At 38.2% G+C, this 15,557-nt stretch overlaps 1 protein-coding gene across 1 annotated transcript; it reads left to right on the top strand.

Moving 5' to 3' along the window:
* The first annotated feature begins 956 nt into the window (after positions 1–956).
* LOC138876820 (uncharacterized) lies at positions 957–1,530 on the top strand. The gene is made up of 3 exons (XM_070155745.1): positions 957–1,123; positions 1,209–1,262; positions 1,331–1,530. Exons 1-3 carry the CDS (start codon positions 992–994, stop codon positions 1,493–1,495), a joined length of 351 nt encoding a protein of 116 aa, XP_070011846.1. The 5' UTR covers positions 957–991; the 3' UTR covers positions 1,496–1,530.
* The last annotated feature ends 14,027 nt before the right edge of the window (positions 1,531–15,557 follow it).

Genomic DNA, 15,557 nt, shown 5'->3' with positions numbered 1-15,557 from the left:
TACCAATTAATTTTTAACTAGGTGTTGCGCAAACTAACGGTTTGTGTTATTATTTGATAGTTCATCTGGGCGCCGTACAGCGAAGAGCTGATAGGTACCCTGCCAGCGTATTGCACGCACGGTCGCCATATTTGGAGGGCTTCCGTCCCTCTCACGTGCCTCGATATTGTTGAGCATCATGCCTTAGAGCGAGTATTTTGTCAGTTTGGATTTCCGCAGTCTATACCAACTCAGCCTGCATGGGACCCTTTACATTTGAGAGGGATGATAGGATGAGAGTGGACGACACATTTATTGAGTGGCTGACAGCGCAGTTGGGTATTTGGGACAGCCGAGGGGACTTGACCCCAGCTCCGCAACACTTTCCTATCGACGTTTATATGGCATGGTACCGCACTGTTTCCCGACTTTTTATCGGGAACCCAGTTCATCAGGTAGATGGTCGATACGTCTCATACGCCGGGAGACATGAGGCTCTGGTATGTTTTCTGTTATTATCAATTACTTTAATAGTAATTTCTAGTCAAATACGTAGTTTATATTAAAAACTTTTGTGCAGGCGATTGGATTGCATACCGTATATCGTATGGGGCAGCAGATGCAGAGTTATGTCCACGACCCTGTGATCATGCAGGACTATAGTCGTCGCATAATGGATGTGGCTGCCCAGACACTGCAGCGAGGCCGATCGGATCAGCGTTTGGCACACCAGCCAGATTATGTTGACCCAGCCACATACCAGCGAGGTCGTGGTATGCCACGGGGTGGTGGCCGACGAGCTGCTGCTGCTCCACGACGACCTGCTGGTGTTGGACGACGCGGTCGTGGGCGGACAGGAGGTCCCCAGCAAGGGGACTTTGAGGCTCCTGCTGATGATGTTGCTGCTGATATGGGAGGTGGCATGCATGAGACCGACATGCCGTCTTACAGCCTTGGCATTTATGACACTCCAAGGACGTCGCAGGTGACCCCATCGGGTCAATTCTTGATCATGGGCTCGAATTTTCAAGGAGTGGAGTTGGGTAGATATTTCCCTGGCCCGTCTACCACTGATGAGTCTCGACCGATCCGAGATTTTGATAGTGGGCACCGACTGAGTTATGGCAGCTCATCACATGCGCAGGTATGAGTTTATTAGTATTAATTTTATTACTGTTTTTACTATAACTTATTTATTTTGTTTTAACTTTATTAATTTACTTTTTTAGGCTTCATGCGATGCTGCGACAGATGACTACATTCAGGATCCAGACACGATTATGGTAAGACAATATAAATTTTTGTGAATTGTTATGTAGTTTTCTATACTAAGTTTGATATTATTATGTAGCCTTCTACTGGACCTGACAGCACCACCGATACATGTCATCCTGTGCCGCATCCGGCCATAAGGAGACGACTTGATGATGATGATCCTGATAGCGTACTCGGGCGGCAGGGGATGCGCCTCAGGCCAACGGCTACTTTGAGACACACCGGATGCGGGACACATTGATTCGGTCTTCCATATTTTTGTTTTTTTGGTGTAAATAATATTTTTTTTGTACATTAACAACAATATTTAGTCGAATATGTCAGTTACTTTTTTTTTAGTTCAAATTTCGTTTTATAGTTTTTGGTATAGTAACACAACAACTTAAACTTAACTTTCACTTAAATTAAAATAAAATTAAGTACAACAAACAAGGAAAACATTAGTACAACACAAACACAAACATAACAGGCCAACATAATAAAAAGACATGACATATGAAAATGACACTAAACACATACACGTAAATGCTCCATCCTCAGTTGTCATTTATTCTTCGCTCCAACCACTTAAATCGTTCTTCTATTTGTTCTTTTTCTTCTTCTAACTCTTTTACTCTCGCATTCACCTCCGCAAGTTCCCGTTTATATTTTTTGTTGTGTTCCTTGTGTGCTTCACAATTCCATTCAGCTCTCCATTTTTTATCTTCCACCTCCTTTAGTTTCTCCCTCATATCTGTAATAATTCTATCTGCCTCCTTTTGTATTCTATGCTGGTATAACAACATATTATGAAATTCCTGTAATCTATCCCTGTAGCTTTCCTGATAACATGGTTCCTCAGCCCATTCATCAAATTCACAAGTAGGTTCGTCGGGTTGCTTGTACAACTTGTTCATACAGCACCAATAGCGGCGTCCAACGTTAGCACCTTCCCACCCACAATCCATCATGCATGGTTTTCCACATAAGCAAATTGGTGGACGACCAGGTTGAGCCATTTGTGAACTATTTGCTTATAATAAAAACCTTACTTACTTTTAATGAAATATTTCTTGGGGGAAATTTTTAGCACACAAAATAACTACAATGACCCCATTATTTATAGGCTAAACAATACACATATAACGCCATATCTAATGGCGCTATATTAGATAGCGCCATATCTAATGGCGCTATATTAGATAGCGCCATATCTAATGGCGCCATATCATGATGTTGACGAGACGACTTTATGTCAGCCGGTCACACATATCTAATGGCGCCATATCATGATGTTTTCAGCTTTTTCAGTTCGACAAGACAAGACACACATAGCGCCATATGTATAATTTGTGTATTAAATATCGTGATAGCGACAAGACAACACACATAATAAATATACCGATAATTATATTAAATTATTATTTAAATAGGTAAAAAGGGAAAGTACAAATCATAATTAACAAACAAGAAAATATTATTTCATAAATACTTAAATCGTATACATAACAACTAATTATTACAACATGAACTCATGGGTAGTTAGGTACAATAGAAGAACACCCGCCCTGAGCTTGATTATTGTTGCCACCCAAAGGACATTTTCTACGGTCGTGGCCTGTTTGCGAGCATATACCACATTTGCGTGCATATACGATATCACTAACATCCATTTGGTTCCGTATACGCGTTCTCTTCTGCACCTGTCTTTTACGCAAATAGGACTTGTTACACACCATTTTAAATGGTTCTGGGGGCCAGTAATGCTCAGAACCCACTGGTTGCAGCTGACCACTATATGTGTTTACGTATTTGGAAACACTATATTGTTGATCAATATAGTTGGTCTCCGCATAACCAACACGTTGAAAACACTTGATGGCATGTGAACAAGGCATGTGGTAGATTGACCATTTCCCACATGAGCATAACCTTGTGGATTCATTTACAGTATGTACATTATTACCCCGATTATTATGGATAGCGGTGCGAACTTCAAAAATACCTCGTTCGTTATCATATTGCAAAAAGGAATGCCAATGTGCTCGCCGTCTGTATTTCTCTAATCTCTTCATAGGCACTGGCATAAATTCAACACCCCTTTCCATCAATTCCGTTGCAGCTGCAGACCGTTGTACAAACCTCTCCGCCATCTGCTTGAACGACATACGCACCATGGCTGTGACGGGCAATCCTCTTGCCGACTTTAATAACCCGTTGAAGGATTCTGACACGTTTGTAGTAAGAATTCCCCAGCGTCTGCCACCATCTGCATGCAACGTCCACTTTTCAGGATCATGTCGCATTAACCAACGATATGCTGCATCGTCTTCTTGCCTGATAGAATCCATATGCCTCCGGAATTTATGTTGTTGGTGGTCTGTTGCTGCCATCCACATCAAATCATGTAGATCTTTTTTGGGATGTGCCTTCTTGAAATTGGCCTTAAAGTGCCTCACACAGTAACGGTGGTATGCATAAGGTTCTTGCCAGGCAGGAAGGTTCTCCACAGAACTTAATATACCCCCGTGCCGATCAGATATTAGACAAATACCTGAACGATGTTTGACAACGTGCTCTTTCAAGTGGTTCAAAAATATTGTCCACGTCTCTGTGCTTTCATTTGCACAAATAGCAAAGGCTAGAGGAAATATCTGTCCATTTGCATCCACAGCCACGACTATCAATAGCTTGATATCGTACTTTCCATAGACATGAGTTCCGTCTATGGATATTATGGGCCGGCAATACGGAAAACCATCAATTGCTGGCTTAAACGCCCAAAACACGTAATTGAATATATATTCTGGTTTACCCGGACTCCGCTCAAGCTTCCATTCAATAACTGTTCCGGGGTTAAAGTGCTGCAGTGCAGCCATGTAGCTAGGCAGATCTGCAAATGACTTATCCCAGTTACCATAGACTATTTCAAACGCTCTTTTGCGCCCAAGATATGCCTTTCTTTTAGTAATTGTGTGGCCATATTCCTGGTAGACTGCTGTAATGCACTCTTTGATTTTATACCTTATGGACGCTTCGATGTGCGGAATAAGTACAAGAGATATCAAGTCAATATCCAAGTTGAAGTGATTCCCGTTGAAAGTGTCCATTTCGCATGTGTGGGTGGGAATGTATTTACCCACTTTCCACATACCTGTTTTCTTCTTCGACGCACGCAACATCCAATTACATGGCCAAAACCACCTGCGGCAAATAGCCTTGTATACCGTCGGACTTGACTCCGATACCTGCATCTCACGACACTCTTTAACATTGTGCATTTTACAAGCCCTGCTTACGCGTGCTTTATCAGGAAAAAGCATCCCCTTTGCAAGCACCGTTGGTCTAGACTCATCCCATATTGCTGTCCGTATTTCATCAAAATCCCGTGTGAGAGCTTCCACATTCGGCACGGCTGACAAGTTATCAATATAAGGAATCTCCCTTGAATGAAACGGCACTTCAGACTCGTTCACTTTTCGTCTATGGGGGGCTCTCTTCAAATCCGGTCCTTCCTCCTCGTCCTCTTCATCACCATCCTCACGAGCAAATGGTGTCTCGTCTCCCGATTCATCGGCATTGTTATCGTAATCGCTGTTCTCTTCCTCACTCTGTTCATCTGCCAGATCCTGATGTAATACGTCATTTTCGGGCAATTGAGTGAGTACGGGTAGTTCAACTTGCTCGTTTTCACTGCACATTTCAACAAAAATATAAGCTGCTAAATTAATAAATGCTTTATATATGGCTGTAGCTTTTCACTTACAAGTTGTAATGTGATGACATTCCATGATGGACGTTTTCAGTTAGGTGATGACTACCGGATGGGTCACTTGTAAAATTCATATCCGGCCGGTACCCCCTATTAAATAAATGAGCGTTAAAATTTATTCAATACGCAAAAATATACATATTAACACAAATGAAAATTGAAGTTTACCACTCTTCTTGTGAATTATGGAAAGCAGGGTATAAATTATTTTCTCGCTGCTCATTCGCCGACGGTGATAAATTTAAATCAAGAAAAATTCTTTCATCTGGAACATGTCCGACAAAAACTGATCCAGAATAACCACCCGATGACTGGGGGTTATCTCTACTACGCACAATCTCATTTTTTGGAACGTCTTCGACCTTCACGTACATCTCCAACATTGTGATTACAAGAAATTCCCAGCATTCGTCCGGAGTCCTCAAGAAATCACTCAAAGTGTCATCATCGTCGATGTTAAACTCTGAGTAAAAAGCAATCCCTTGCGGCGTAACGGAATACGGATATCTTCCGGTTACTTTAAGTATCACTGAACGTTTTCTCACACTCATTTTTTTGCATAACAACGATATCAATGTTTCGTACTCAATTGAAAGTGGCAATTTAACATTACACTTAGCAGGTAAACTGTAGCCCACAGAGTTATTCTCCATCACAACCTCACCCCCCAATATAATGATACTCTTATTCTACGTTCTTCAGACATAATGAAAAAATGCTGGAGAATTTAACAACAATAGAAACCAACAAGAGTTAAAAAAAATTTTGAATGAAGTTGGGGCGATTCTACGATGTTTATATAGAAAATGGCTAGTCGGGAATTTTTTTTTTGTTTGTATATAGCGCCACAAAAAGTGGCTTTATACACATTTAAATTATTGAACCCAGACATTATTGGTGGGGTTAGGGTATAAGACATATAGCGCCACTATTAATGGCGCTATGTAAGTTTGTCAGTATAACGCCACTAATAGTGGCGCTATACAGTAACGGTACAGTTAACGTTACTGTATAGCGCCACTATTAGTGGCGTTATATATACTTTGGTAACTTTCTATTTTTTACACTTATTTTAGTATTTTTAGTAAAAATTAACAATATTTTGGTTCCGCACTCGTGTATTGAATATTAATTTTAATTATCAGTCACGACTCACGACCAAATTCAACTAGCTAGAGTCTAGACCCTAGAGGGATGTATACAACTCAATTCTGTGAATAAAGTCTCTGATAAACCAACTTTGCTATTCCTCTATCTTGACGTGCCAGCTAGAGATGGAGACCAATGCTTGATATGATACAGGCCAATGTCACGACCCAAAAATCCTCCGAAGGAGTCGTGATGACACCTAGTCTCTAAACTAGGTAAGCCTGACATTAACTGAAATAACATTGATATTTGCCAACTTTAAATTCAATAACTCTTAACAATTTATAATTCCCAAAACCGGTGATACAAGTCACAAGCCTTTCTAAGAGTAGTTATACAAAATAAATACATCACTATTCCGAAACAAAGGGAACAAATGGAAATAAGTACAATTGAAGGTGACTCTGAGGACTGCGAACGCTGCAGCAGGTTTACCTTGAGTCTCCACCGCAACGAATAGCTACTATCGATCAAATACCTGGGTCTGTACACAAAAATATACAGAAGTGTAGTATCAGCACAACCGACCCCATGTGCTGGTAAGTGCCTAGCCTAACCTCGGCGAAGTAGTGACGAAGCTAGGACCAGACTACCAAATAAACATGTGCAATATAGCGTACCAAAAATAATAGGAAGCAAATAACAATTATGACAACAATGATCAACCAGTGATATAAATAGTAGGCAACAAGAACACCATAAATATTTCACAACAAATAATAAATACAAGTGCAATCAATTAATCAAGTCCTTCAAATATAAATCTTTCGCCTATAAATCCTTCAAGTAATAATCTCTAAGATAATATGCTTTTCAATAAGTATATTTCGAATATATTTCCTTCAAATAAATATCTTTCAGATAAGCATCTTTCGAATATAATTCTTTCGAGTAAAGGTCACCTTGTGACACCTCATTTCATAGTCATAAATAATATAGGTCTCAGCCCACTTTCATATTTTCATGGCACCTCGTGCCCATATTTATGTCACAACCGCACGGACAACTCACATGCCATTAAATAAAACCATAATATTTTCCCCGGCACCTTGTGCCCACATATTTTTGTCTCACATTGCACAACAATATTCTCATGTTACTCAGCTCATAGGTTCCATAACCCAATACAATTAAGAATGTTCAAGGAGCCTCATTCACTTAACATAAAGTAGAGTACAACTTCCAACCCAATTAGGAAATCAACAAGAAAAGATGAAGTTATTTTTAGAAATTATTTGATAAAGAAAATACCATTTTCAATTAAAGTACAATATCGAAGGAATCATTACCTTTAATACGAGAAATTAATAAATCAAAACATAGTAGAAATTTCTTTTTAAGTAAAGTACAACCTCAAACGGTTTAAGGAAACTTTAGTTGAGAAATCAATTGAGTTAAAAATGTAACAATTCTTGAAATTTGAAGTATTGAACATATTAAAAAAATAAGATGAGGTATTGTAAACACTATGATTCCAACACAAAGGATCACAACAGTAAAGAGATCTAAACAGTTAATACACTTGAATTGTTAATAACAAGTAAACACAGCAACAGAAAGTGCACGACATCACCCTTCGTGCTTTAACACTCTCTCACCAAAATAATACATGGCATCACCCTTCGTGCTTTACACTCTTCCTCACCCAAGCAACAAACACAAGGCAAATAGGGTAAGGGAATCTATAACATCGAAATAAAATCAAGTAATAACGGAAAATCAGTAAATAAACGTACATGACAACATAACTCAATTAGAATCAGGAAAAATCAAGGACAAGTGCATGGCATCACTCTTCGTGCTTTTACTCTCGTCCTCACCATAAGAATCAATATAAACTGCATGGCATCACCCTTCGTGCTTTACACTCTTCCTCACCATAAATCAATATAATCGGCACGAAATTGTACATCGTGCGGCATGACATCACCCTTCGTGCTTTACACTCTTCCTCACAAAATCATACACGGCATCACCCTTCGTGCTTTAACAGTCTTCCTCACCCAAACAACAATCACAAGAAATAAGGGCAAGGGAATAAATGAAATCACAATAAAATTCCGGTAAGGGAACATTGGTACAACAATCAAATCCCGGAAAGGGAAACAACATCAAAACAATAACATCCCGGCAAGGGAGACAATATCAAACAAACATCCCGGCAAGGGAACAATAATACCAAACAAACATCCCGACAAGGGAACAATACTATCAAAACAAACATCCCGGCAAGGGAGAATCAGCTATAACCAATCTTAACTCAACTTCTATTCAACTCAATTAATACCAATACTCAGTCATAAATAAATTCCATGAAAATAAACTAACTCCTTGCCTAATATCGAGAATCATCAATTAAAGCATCCGTAGAATCATTCAAGAACACAACAAATAACAATTTAAGACTCACGGTCATGCTCGACACCAATGTATAGATACTCGTCACCATGCCTATACGTCGTACTCAACATGAAGCAATTAGCAAATAGGACACAACTCCTAATCCCTCAAGCTAAGGTTAGACCAAACACTTACCTCGCTTTGCAACCAATTCAAAATTCCAACAAGCCTTTGCCTCGTGATTTCGTTCGAAGCTTCAAATCTGGTCATAATAATTCAATATACTCAATATAAATCGTACGAATTAATTCCATATGAAAATACTAATTTTCCAACAAAAATCCGAAATTTAACTCAAAATCGCCCGTGGGGCCCACGTCTCGAATTCCGACGAAACTCACAAAATCCGACAACCCATTCAACCACGATCACCCATACAAATTTTATCAAATTCCGATAACAACTCGACCTCCAAATCTAAAGTTTTCATTTTTGGAAGATTTTGCAAAAATCTTGGTTTCTTCCATTTAAATCCGAATTAAACGATGAAAATAACCATGAATTTATGTAATATAAACACTTTCGAGTATAGGACATTTACTTGAGTTGAAATCGTGAAGAACACCTCAAAATTGCCCAAAATCCGAGTTTGAAACTCAAAAAACATAAAAAAAAAAATGTGCTGCTCGTTCTTTAACTGCCCAGAATTTTCGGAGGCACTATTCATGCGTACGGTACTGTTCACGCGTGCGGATACTGTTCACTCTGCACTGTTCATTGTACTATTCAAGCGGCACTGTACACGGGGTACTGTACATGGTACTGTTCACGAGGTACTGTACATGATGCTGTAAAAAAAGACAGCAGCTTCCTAAAGAGAATTTCAACAGCTTTTTCTACCCGTTGACCTTCCGAAATCCACCCGAGGCCCTCGGGACTTCAACAAAATGCACCAACAAGTTCTAAAATATGATATGGACTTAGTCGAAACCTCAAATCGCATCAAATAATGCTAAAACCGTGAATCACATCCCAATTCAAGCCTAATGAAACTAAGAACGCCCAACTTCTATATTCGATGCAAAAACCTATCAAATCAAGTCCGATTTACTTCAAATTTTTCACGCAAGTCATAAATGACATAACGAAGCTATAAAAATTTTCAGAACTAGATTTCAACCCCGATATCAAAAAGTCAACTCTCTGGTCAAACCTAAGAAATCTTTAACCTTAGATTTCTAGATTCCGTTAAATGACGATAATTTAATCTAGGGACCTCCAAATTCGATTTCGGGCATATGACCAAGTCCCAAATCACAATACGGAACTACCAGAATGGTCAAAACTTTTATTCCGGTTCGTTAGCTAAAAATGTTGACCGAAGTCAACTCAGTTGGGTTTTAAAGCTCTAGTTCACAATTTAATCCATTTTTCACATAAAAACCTTCCGAAAAATTATACGGACTGTGCACGCAAGTCGAGAAATTATTGATACCGCTTTTCAAGGTCTTAAAAATACCGAGAAATTATTTAATTTAAAGATAACATTTTGGGTCATCACATTCTCCACCTCTAAAACAAACGTTCGTCCTCGAACGTACTAAGAATTATTCTCAAGTTACCAAATTGATGATTTCATTTTTACACAATTATTCGCAGTTGATCCCACATTATTGCATTCGACATAAGTCTGATAACACCATTTCAATTGAGATCATTTCCTTTATCCATATTCGTAAACTTCAAGACCAAATTTCTTACACTCTAATCATTTCTAGAAAGGTCCGATTTTTACATCAACACACGATATTAGTCCCAACTGGCTATAGCAACTCGTGCCTACGCACCCATCAAATACAGGGTATTACATTCTCCCCCACTTAGGGTCATTCATCCTTGAATGAGAAGTAGAGTCCGTCTTCAAACACATAATGTAACTTATCTCTTTCTTTGCACTTCTCAATATCCTAAATTTTTCTAATTCCCAAATTTTTCAGAAATTTCGGTAGAGTCTCCCCTGTAATTGGGCCTATCCACCTGTCAGAGTAACACCCAAACAACTCCTAACAACATGTCCACAACCCAACAACGCACCACAAAGTATATATCAATAACACTAATCTCCGCATTACAAGCACGCCATTATCACAATGATATCTTGACATAAAATGCATCATATGTATAACCATAACCACATCTCTGATCTTAATGGTTGTTCATAATAGATTACAACATCGCCAATTAACCTCATGTTAACAAAATTTCGTTTCAAACCTCCAGATTACTAATAACAAGGCATGAAGATCTTATAATTACTTACCCGAAGTAACGAGTCACAATTTAACGCCACTTTGCTCTCACCTTGTAGGCTAAAATTCAATAGTTACAATACAATTTTGGCAAATTATGCACAGAAATATTCATGCAAGAATTTTCAAATAAGCCTAATAGGCATGACTCCCTACAAGTGCTACAACACAAATTTTAATTTCACAAAAGGAGAATTTAAACACATAAAATTTTCACCACCAGGACCTCGTCATTATATAACATCCACCGCAGCTTGTAGCCCGGTTTAAATATTTCATATCATATAAAAATGTGAGGATCTCATCCTCAACTCTGAATCACAAGTATTTTGCACATTGTGCCTACTAAAATTTTCCATTTCCTTTCTTCCTTCTTTCAAATAAATTCGGTTAAACAAAATCACAACATACAATGATCCCTCTTACCGGTAGGGCATATAATTTACAATGGAAATCAATTATTTAGAAATTACATCAAACTCATTGAATTGATTAACAAGAATCACTTTTAGCCTCACAACTATTTAGAGTGACCAACACATAATGATAGACATAGCTATCTCCATATAATCTCCCAACAGAAGTACTCACATATGTAGATTTAAGAATTACGAAGCTCACTTATAAGTGGAGCACAATAGGAGAACTTTCTTCGATACTCAAAACCGAATCAAGTTAAGGAAATTTTGACTTTATAATAATTCGAGACCGTACTTATAACGATACCGTCTGGTGTAGCAATCTCAGCCATACCATAGAAAATATATCAACGGACTGGGTTTCCACCTCTAGGAGTCTCACCTCCACCTCTAATATCCTGACCTCTACGTATGGTTGGTCATGTAAGTGGAGTAGTAACTGCAATGGGGTACGTAGCCTGAGTGCTTTGACGAAATATGTCTCTCACAAGTCTAGGATAATTTCTCAAGATGTTCCTAGTATTACCATTTTCATAACAACCCATCCGCAGTTCGACTGCTCATACTAAGTCTGTACCGGATAACTTAAATAACCATTGCAGGAAATTTCATGCCACTGGTACATTAAAAGATGATTGCCCCATGTAAGTGCCCTAATTAACTGGAGCACTATGAGTATTCTAAAATTATTTCAATGTCCCTGCTGATACTGAAATGTAGAATTATTAAGGACGCGGGAATACCAAAAGTCCCATCATCATTCCTTTCAAATATCAGCTCTTAATCATATACAAGTTTCGACAAACCTTTCAATACCACATATATACAGCTCAAGACAAAACTAATATAACACATGACCCCACAATTTGAGCGTTGATAGGAAATTCCCCTCACTTAGCACGAAGCCATATGAAACATTCCGATGATTCACAATACTAACCTTTATCGCTCGTACGACACCGGTCATAAGATACCTCAAGCTATTTATTTGGCGCATGTCATCCTCGTGACAGTTAAACTCGCCTCTTCCAGTGTCTCGGCTTGCTAGTAAATACCATTCGCTAAATAGAAATCCCATACGAAACACATAATCTCTAATACGACCAACTATTTTTAGATCTACATCCACATGTGATGATTAGGCAACCAATTAAACCTTCTTAAGATATTAATTATCAACCAAATGTCAGAATCTGATGTACCCCCATGCGCACAACTGAAAGATCTCTTTGCGCTTCCATATCTTCAATTCTAAACGACACGTGGTAACAATGGTTGAGTAGCCCTGGCTCTCTTATAACCTTTTACGGTATCACAAACCATTGGCGTAGTGCGCAATTCCATACATGAGTGGATACAAAAAAACATAAGATATATGCTTCAAGCTGAATAAATATTGCACGATAAGGAATGAATGAAGTGAAAATTTTTCTTACTAGTTCTGTAGCCTCTCGAAGATAAGTACAGACGTCTCCGTACCGATCCGCAAGACTCTACTAAACTCGCTTATGACTTGTAGCACCTATGAACCTAGAGCTCTGATACCAACTTGTCACGACCCAAAAATCCTCCGAAGGAGTCGTGATGGCACCTAGTCTCTAAACTAGGTAAGCCTGACATTAACTGAAATAACATTGATATTTGCCAACTTTAAATTCAATAACTCTTAACAATTTATAATTCCCAAAACCGGTGATACAAGTCACAAGCCTTTCTAAGAGTAGTTATACAAAATAAATACATCACTATTCCGAAACAAAGGTAACAAATGGAAATAAGTACAATTGAAGGTGACTCTGAGGACTGCGAACGCTGCAACAGGTTTACCTTGAGTCTCCACCGCAACGAATAGCTACTATTGATCAAATACCTGGGTCTGTACACAAAAATGTACAGAAGTGTAGTATCAGCACAACCGACCCCATGTGCTGGTAAGTGCCTAGCCTAACCTCGGCGAAGTAGTGACGAGGCTAGGACCAGACTACCAAATAAACCTGTGCAATATAGCGTACCAAAAATAATAGGAAGCAGATAACAATTATGACAACAATGATCAACCAGTGATATAAATAGCAGGCAACAAGAACACCATAAATACTTCTCAACAAATAATAAATACAAGTGCAATCAATTAATCAAGTCCTTCAAATATAAATCTTTCGCCTATAAATCCTTCAAGTAATAATCTCTAAGATAATATGCTTTTCAATAAGTATATTTCGAATATATTTCCTTCAAATAAATATCTTTCAGATAAGCATCTTTCGAATATAATTCTTCCGAGTAAAGGTCACCTTGTGACACCTCATTTCATAATCATAAATAATATAGGTCTCAACCCACTTTCATATTTTCACGGCACCTCGTGCCCATATTTATGTCACAACCGCACGGACAACTCACGTGCCATTAAATAAAACCATAATATTTTTCCCGGCATCTTGTGCCCACATATTTCTGTCTCACATTGCACAACAATATTCTCATGTGACTCAACTCATAGGTTCCATAACCCAATACAATTAAGAATGTTCAAGGAGCCTCATTCACTTAACATAAAGTAGAGTACAACTTCCAACCCAATTAAGAAATCAACAAGAAAAGATGAAGTTATTTTTAGAAATCATTTGATAAAGAAAATACCATTTTCAATTAAAGTACAATATCAAAGGAATCATTACCTTTAATACGAGAAATTAATAAATCAAAACATAGTAGAAATTTCTTTTTAAGTAAAGTACAACCTCAAACGGTTTAAGGAAACTTTAGTTGAGAAATCAATTGAGTTAAAAATGTAACAATTCTTGAAATTTGAAGTATTGAACATATTAAAAAAATAAGGCGAGATATTGTAAACACTATGGATTCCAACACAAAGGATCACAAAAGTAAAGGGATCTAAACAATTAATACACTTGAATTATTAATAACAAGTAAACACAACAACAGAAAGTGCACGGCATCACCCTTCGTGCTTTAACACTCTCTCACCAAAATAATGCACGGCATCACCCTTCGTGCTTTAACACTCTCTCACCAAAATAATACACGGCATCACCCTTCGTGCTTTAACACTCTCTCACCAAAATAATACACGGCATCACCCTTCGTGCTTTACACTCTTCCTCACCCAAGCAACAAACACAAGGCAAATAGGGTAAGGGAATCTATAACATCGAAATAAAATCAAGTAATAACGGAAAATCAGTAAATAAACGTACATGACAACATAACTCAACTAGAATCAGGAAAAATCAAGGACAAGTGCACGACATCACCCTTCGTGCTTTTACTCTCGTCCTCACCATAAGAATCAATATAAACTGCACGGCATCACCCTTCGTGCTTTACGCTCTTCCTCACAAAATCATACACGGCATCACCCTTCGTACTTTAACACTCTTCCTCACCCAAACAACAATCACAAGAAATAAGGGCAAGGGAATAAATGAAATCACAATAAAATTCCGGTAAGGGAACAATGGTACAACAATCAAATCCCGGCAAGGGAAACAACATCAAAACAATAACATCCCAGCAAGGGAGACAATATCAAACAAACATCCCGGCAAGGGACAATAATACCAAACTAACATCCCGGCAAGGGAACGATATTATCAAAACAAACATCCCGGCAAGGGAGAATCAGCTATAACCAATCTTAACTCAACTTCTACTCAACTCAATTAATACCAATACTCAGTCATAAATAAATTCCATGAAAATAAACTAACTCCTTGCCCAATATCGAGAATCATCAATTAAAGCATCCGTAGAATCATTCAAGAACACAAAAATAACAATTTAAGACTCACAGTCATGCTCGACACCAACGTATAGATACTCGTCACCATGCCTATACGTCGTACTCAACATGAAGCAATTAGCAAATAGGACACAACTCCTAATCCCTCAAGCTAAGGTTAGACCAAACACTTACCTCGCTTTGCAACCAATTCAAAATTCCAACAAGCCTTTGCCTCGTGATTTCGTTCGAAGCTTCAAATCTGGTCATAATAATTCAATATACTCAATATAAATCGTACGAATTAATTCCATATGAAAATACTAATTTTCCAACAAAAATCCGAAATTTAACTCAAAATTGCCCGTGGGGCCCACGTCTCGAATTCCGACGAAACTCACAAAATCCGACAACCCATTCAACCATGATCACCCATACAAATTTTATCAAATTCCGATAACAACTCGACCTCCAAATCTAAAGTTTTCATTTTTGGAAGATTTTGCAAAAATCTTGGTTTCTTCCATTTAAATCCGAATTAAACGATGAAAATAACCATGAATTTATGTAATATAAACACTTTCGAGTAT

Source organism: Nicotiana sylvestris, chromosome 9, assembly GCF_000393655.2.
Source record: "Nicotiana sylvestris chromosome 9, ASM39365v2, whole genome shotgun sequence".
Lineage (NCBI taxonomy): Eukaryota > Viridiplantae > Streptophyta > Magnoliopsida > Solanales > Solanaceae > Nicotiana > Nicotiana sylvestris.
The sequence above is the reverse complement of the archived record's forward strand: the minus strand, read 5'-3'. Positions and strand labels throughout refer to the sequence as shown.